At 34.0% G+C, this 7,355-nt stretch overlaps 1 protein-coding gene across 1 annotated transcript; it reads right to left on the reverse strand.

Moving 5' to 3' along the window:
• Positions 1-6: 6 nt before the first annotated feature.
• Positions 7-5,567, reverse strand: LOC109337370 (AT-rich interactive domain-containing protein 2-like). Its single transcript, XM_019574336.1, has 2 exons — positions 4,070-5,567; positions 7-1,152 (listed from the first exon to the last, which is right to left on the reverse strand). The coding sequence occupies exons 1-2, from the start codon at positions 5,084-5,086 to the stop codon at positions 313-315; spliced, it is 1,857 nt and encodes a 618-aa protein (XP_019429881.1). The 5' UTR covers positions 5,087-5,567; the 3' UTR covers positions 7-312.
• Positions 5,568-7,355: the final 1,788 nt, after the last annotated feature.

Here is a 7,355-nt window from a genome sequence, read left to right on the forward strand (position 1 = left end):
AAAATCAATCCTATCCCAAGATCCAAATATTCTAAAGTCAGGATTATAATGTAAAAAAGCTAAGACTGACTAGTTCATTTGTAAAAATGTAATGTACAAAAAACTAACTAAAAACATTAAATTGAGAGGTTCATGCAATGCTCAGACTAAACGACTAGTTCTAGAGCACTAAAGTGCAGCCTTCAAGAAGCACTACACTAAAACTTCTATTCAACCAACAAAATTAATAGCAACTTTGCAAGCTCAGAATGCACTCACTGCTGATCATTGAGGAAGAGAGTTTAAATTATCAAAATTTGACTCCAATTTTGTCTAATACTCAAAATCAGTGCACTGCTTGTTTTCTGAACACTCTGGCAAAACTTGCTGAACCCCGAGAGCGTCCATCCTGAAACCATGACCAAAAGATCCAAATTCTGCTTCATCGTTATCACTATCAACGTTATTTGGAGTCACACGATTTTGATAAGTTCTTAGTTGGATAACAAATTCATTGAAGTAATAGCTCACCAAGTCTCTTCTCCTCTTCCTTGGAAAGTATATGGATGTGTTGTTCCAAATGGGAGCATGTGATCTCAACAAATCCTTAAATCTCCTTTCTTCTACACTTGTCCATTGAAGTGAAACTTCCTCGCCCATACTATCAAATCCCCAATGGTAAAATAGAGGACCCAATTCAAGCCTCAATTTCAGCCTATTTTCAGCAATATGAAATCTATGACACTGAACAGAACCCGGAATTTTACAGCTACACTTATCTTTTCTTTCCCTCCCAATAAGGTTTGTTTCAGTATCCGGTTTTGAGTCGTGTTCTGGCAGAGGCCATACTGGCGTGCCTAACCATTTAGAGTCACTCTCAGAAATAACACCAGTCCATTCTGGGACTTCTGCTTGGTGATGAGGGCCAATAGAAACTTTCTCTTTTGTCCAAACCTTATCACCAGATTTCTTCGCCATGATCTTTGCAGTCAGCAAATCTACTTTTGCAGTTTTCTTCGGTGGGCATTTTCCATCGGCAGAATGTGAATTGCAACAAGAGCACAAGCGAGACTTAAAAGTGGTAGGCTGCCTTCCACTACATCTCAATCTCGCAGTAGAATGGTGACCACCAGCAACTTCATCCTCGTACATGGAAGGATGCATCTTCTGATTCTGCAAAACATACAATAGGTTGATAAACTTAAGTGGATTGACCATGTGAAGAGGAAACTAGTAAAAGACCCGTTAAAGAGTATAAATAGCCTTTTGTGAATAGGTTGAGTACAAGAACTAAACTTCTCTGTGCTAAGAAACTAACTCGTCGTTAGAAAGGTCATGCGGATCTAACTCTTTCTTAATATTTGAACTAAAATTATTTCTTAGTTTTCCACTGCCTCAATTTATTAGACTATCCTATTTATGATCAACCTTTCTACATCTATTACTGATGCATTTTCTATATAGATCTAAGATACCTAAATTGTGCAAGTTGTGATAAGATATGATCTCTAATTTTTACCTCCAAACCAGAGCTACTACGCATTTTGCTAAACTTTCATTCCGTATAAACTATTTCACTTCTACTTAATTGAAAACCTTGTTAATTCCAAAGCATCCCTTCATAACTCTTAACTCGCCATATATTCTCTCTCTCAAGCTTAAATTTTAGGTCATGCATCTCACACCTAGTCAATGTGGAACCCATGGCCTCTGTAAGGTCAGAAAGAGCAGCCCATCCAAACAAGAACCGATACCACTTGACGTAAAGGGGAACAATCTCCTAAAAGCCCAGCTGATGCTCCTATTTCAATTTGAAAATATAGAAGAGAATTTTGGGCTATGGCTAAGACTGTAAGAAAGACAAGTATAGCAACCCCCTCCCGAAAATTCAAATAAACAAACGAAGTTATTTTTGGGCGTCTTTAATTCCATTGATGTAGGTTCAGAACCTGGTCCAAACTTACTATCCAAACAATTAAAACACAAAGATAGGACCATATAAAAAAATACCCTTACTCAGACAAACATTAGAAACAAAATCTCATATGATACAATGTCCGAGATTGAGCATCTGCAAAATCTCATAGTTATCAGGGATATTTTTCATAATACATTCATTCACCAATCCTGAAAACAAAATTTATTATCACATCTACTAACTGGCATTCTAAATTAGTCATTTTTCTTTACACTCTAAAGCATGTCATTAAGCCACGTAAAATACCACATGGTAAAACAACAAAACCAAGACACAACTGCTTTCTTTACAGAGTAAATAAAATGACATAGGCTGTTTAACTGACTCACTAGAAAAGTCAATTTTTTTAAGCCTGAAAATAAATTTCTGACATTATATTAAATTGTCACCATAACCCTATTAGTTTTATCATTTAATAAAATCCAACCGAAAATTAAACGCTCACAACATATATAAGTTACTAAACTAAATAACCAACTAAGGCCCCAATGCATGAGGCTCCCGTATCCTCAAGCAACAACCCGTATCCTCATTGTTTCCTGCAAGCGGAGAGATTGTTTCCAATGAACCTGTATCCTCATTGTCACTAAGCAACAACCTTTTTGTCAAGGCTCACCCTCTTTAAACTAAATAACCCAATTACAAAGCAAAATCTTCATTAAGCATGCATGCATGATATAAATAATTTTAAAGGCTTTAAGCCAACATCCATTAACCCAAATTTGGCCTTGGTAGATAGACGTGGCAAGCACTGGCTCAGAAAGTTCAAATATTCATCGCATAAAATAGAAAATAACAGAGTCATGCACAGAGTGACGGCCTCACAGCCCCTCCTCCCCCCATTATACATGTGAAAACAAACAAACTTCAACACAACAGTTCCAAAGGCAATTTATGTCAACAATAAGTGATCAGTTATGCTTCTTTCTTGATTAAATGTTGTAATTTATTAAGAAATTAGTAATTTCAATTCTAAAGCATATCTTTATAATAAAAAACTAGAAATAACCTCTTCACTAAAGAAGGTGCATACATCTACTTTCCCCAAGCCCCACTAGATGAGAGCATCTTGTACCAAGCCGCCATTATTTTTATAATAAAAAGGTTTAATGAGTTGACAAATAATCCTTGATTAAATGATACAGGTAGCTAAAGTTCACTTTAGGGTTGCTAGCATGGTTATCGGATTTGCTCAATAACCCTACGAAACAAGTATGGGACACACCATACTATGAATTGCGTACCAGGTTTGTTGTAAAGAAAAGATTGTAAAATTTTAATATAACTACAAAAAGTGACGATGACGAGTCATGTATACCACATTTTGGGTAACTATGGTAAGGTTAGGTTAAACCTGGATTCGGCCCAATTATTATTTGTATTTGGTAAGTCAGCCCATTTTCCACTTGACGTTGTATATGGAAAACACAGACCTAGTAGTAGAGATTAGATCTGAAGTCCTGTTTATAGGTAATCTATGAAATTTAAATCCCTATCCTCGATTCTAAGTTCTTATTGCACGAGATTCGCACAATAGTACGTTAAGGTGAAGGTCATGGGTATGCAACCTTGACCCCATGAACAAAGGCTATTTCCATGACTAGAACCTGTGACCACCACGTCACAAGGCTAGCAAACTAACCATCGTTTGTGCTAAGGCTCACTCTTTCTAGAGCAAACTCTATTGCAGTTAATGTCTTAATAGAAACTCGTAACGCAAATAACTCTTTTCTTATGAGTTGATACAAAATGAACAAATAAATAAATCTATTTTAAATGTTTGGCCATGTTATCTTTCTCATTATGAAGTGCAATGATTAGAAATCCAAATTTGGGCCCAGAAGTTTTTGCATGTTGGGAAACATTGACCTTTAGCAGTTAGCAGGGGTTAATATTTGGGATTGTAAAATAACTAATATAGTTAACAAACTAACATGTTGAGATTATATACATATCACAAAGGCAGAATTAGACATATCATAATACTTAACATATATAAAATACAACAATAACTACTCTTTCAAGTGAAACATACTGATTTGCTTCAGGATATGAAACATAAAATTAAAAAAAGATCTATGAATAAAATCACCGTGCGCTTTAAAGTCATACCTTGAAAGAAGTGGGTCCCCCGTTTGGTTCTACACACTGTTTCAACAGCAGAACCTCTCTTGCCCTCAGTAACTGGAAAAGAAAGTCTTGGCCTTTATATTCCTTCCACTTTAATGGTTTTGGTATAGGTGGAGTTACAGGAACCAGAGGACACTTTGCAATATGCTTCATCCAGTTTAGCATTCCAGATAATGCTTCCCGCTTCCGCTTGCGATTGTTATATTCCTTCTCGATATCTTCCTTATCCAAGGTAGCACGATCATCCTTATCACCGATGCATAACTTTTCTTTGTCGTCAGCATGTACATTTTGGACATCCTCACATATGTTATTTTGATTTTTGGTGTCCAATAAATTTGTCTCATTCTTGTGGTTAACGGAATCGATGCACTTTCTAATTTTCTTTAATTTTAACTCAACAAGTTTATCTTCTTCCTCCTTTATTTCAAGTTCACCGTCTTTCTCCTTTGGACCAATTTCATTGTATTTCTCCTCTAGATCATGTTCATCGTCTTTCTCCTTTAGATCAGGACACAATAGGCCTCTCAACTCGTTCTCTATCTCCAACGGCAACGGCTTAAAACCCCAACTGTATCCATGAATCCCATTTCTAAAAACTTTATCTTCAAAATTCGTCTTGAGCCATGCTTCAAAATCATTCAGATACTTGCCATAAGCTACTTTCACCGAAGCCAAAACTCGAAGGTCAAAACCTAATTCCTTCGTCACAAATCCCCATGATTCCTTCCTCGATACAGCAGCATGCCCACCTCTTTCCTTCACAAGGGAGAACAGTCTGTACAAATCCAGCATTCGACCATCGACGAGCAAAGGCAACACAGGCCAAACAATGTCTCGATTCAGCTCTCGATACATCTTTAAAAGTTGATAAAACAAGTTTTTTTGTTTTACATTGCCACTGTCAGCATTATCAACACAGTCTTTTACAATGTTATCATTGTTTCCACCAACAGCTTCAAGTCCAAGGCAATCTAATAATAACTTATTTAAGACCATCCTCCAATTAACTTCAAATACCTTCTTCAGCAATTGGTGTTGTGGTGAAAAAATCAATGAAATTATTGATAAAAAAACCTAGCTTTTTATTTTCTAAACATTAATAGTACAAAACAGTATCAACAAATATACTACAAACTAATGATACAGTGATCTGGGCAAACAGAATTGTCGAAAGGGTTTAAAAGGGTATTAAAAGGTGTGATTTTTTTACTAGTTCTGTTATATTTACCACATGATCAACTCATATAGCTCAGTACTGTGCCATCACAGAACTATAATGGTGGTGAAGAGAAGAGAGAGGAACTAAGATCGAAGATAGAACCTGAGAAATTTGAGCATTGATGAGATGAAAAGTGACACAAGCTAGAGCATAGAATTGAATGATGCAAATGGAGATAGAGTTAAGGTTAGAAATGATCGGAACAAAGCCTTCTCTCGCTCGTTGGTTCTTTTTTCCCTTCACCTTCTTTGAGATTATTATGAATAAACAACATTAAAAAAAAATCCAATAACCATCCAAGATTACAAGTGTCGTCATCGTGATCTTAACAAGTCTATGGGTTGAGCATTGTTATGAAATCTGATGGGTTCGTATTAGGTTTAAAGTTTAAACAGTTAAACTCACTTCCAAATTTCATATATAATTAATAAATTTTATTTATAAATATATAATTATATAGTAAAGTAATTTTTCTTTATCTTTTGTGGACTAAAGTAAAACAAAATATTAGAATAATATTCAATTTTTTAAATTTTAAATAAACTATTTTGCTCACTTATCAATTTATTCTAGTTTAACACGATTGGACCAAAATTTTCCTCATTCAAAACAGTCCAACCATCATTCATTTAAAATTACAAACTAGAGTTATTTTTAAGTCTGATCAACAATCGGGCCAATTATATCATATCGTCATATTTAATTCTCACAACACTAAAATTGAGGGAGTAAGGTGCTCAGCCCAGTCAGATGACCCAACTCAACTTAAAGACTCTCTTAAAATTAAATAAGTTAAGATTCGCTTCCAAAAACTAAGGATATTTGTGATATGTTTCAATTTGATAGTGATCAGATATATTGTTTCAATCTAAAGACTCGTTTAAGATTAATTAGGTCAAGTCTGAATTGTCTAACTTAGTATATGTTAAAGATAAAATTATGTTAAAGTTGATTTAATTTGGACAATGTTACTTATAATATAATAGTAGAACTTATATCAATTGGAAAGTAAATTTCACTTTGTTATATAAAATAACTTCACCACTAGATTCTCTTCTTAAATGCTTTTAACACTTGTTAGGATTATGTTGGAAAGAGAACCACATGTATCACACTTATTAGTCTAACTTTCACCCATTTAATTATTTAAATATATGTTTTCATATTTAAGTTTGACTGTGTGAGAAAAGTTCTTAGGAGAACAATAAATTTGGGTCTTACAACCAATCATGGATGATTAAGATTAAAAGTTGGTTATTGGTCATTTGACAATCATGTGCATATATCTTTTAATCTTAACCGTTCAATTAAGATTTAGTAGTCTATTAAGTGTTCTTATTTCTCACAATAGCGCATTATTATCACACGAGGAACTCATACCCAAAAAATATTTAGGTTTGACTTAGTCTATTTAAGAATTTGTTATATTGTAAAACATGTAAACAAACATATCTAATACTGAACATGAGTTCCATGGTTTTTAAACTATTTTTAATATGAACATTTCTAGGTTTTGTTGTTTTACAAAAGTCAATCCAGTAGGTATAATAGACCTTTGAGATGATCTAAGGCTTGAGTTATTTAAACTAATAAATAGACTTATTAAGAACCATAACCCTAATTTTTATATTAAAAAAAAAGCTTGATATGACCTAATTTTGCATGTTATACGATAAACCATAGGTCTATCCCTACCTCCACACCCTCACTATCAACGGACAAAAATCTGATGTCCCAAACTCTGTCCTAAATTAATCCTATTATGTGATGTTAGTTAAAAAAATTAAATATTCATAATTTTATCATTTTTGTTTTATTATGATTGACCAGGAACGTAGTTGGGGACATGGTTGGGAACAACAAATCCCTATCCCATTCACCAACTAACCATCCTTAATTCCTTATCATCTTCCTTTACTACCTTTAACTTTTCTAAATACAAATTATTCATATCATTTTTATTATTTTTTCTTGTGTTTTTTTAAATACATAAGTGAACCAACTAATTTATCCAACCAATCTACTAAGGTTGGCAAAAGTTTGGCT

This window comes from Lupinus angustifolius, unplaced genomic scaffold (genome assembly GCF_001865875.1).
Source record: "Lupinus angustifolius cultivar Tanjil unplaced genomic scaffold, LupAngTanjil_v1.0 Scaffold_5_162, whole genome shotgun sequence".
NCBI classification, from domain to species: Eukaryota; Viridiplantae; Streptophyta; class Magnoliopsida; order Fabales; family Fabaceae; genus Lupinus; species Lupinus angustifolius.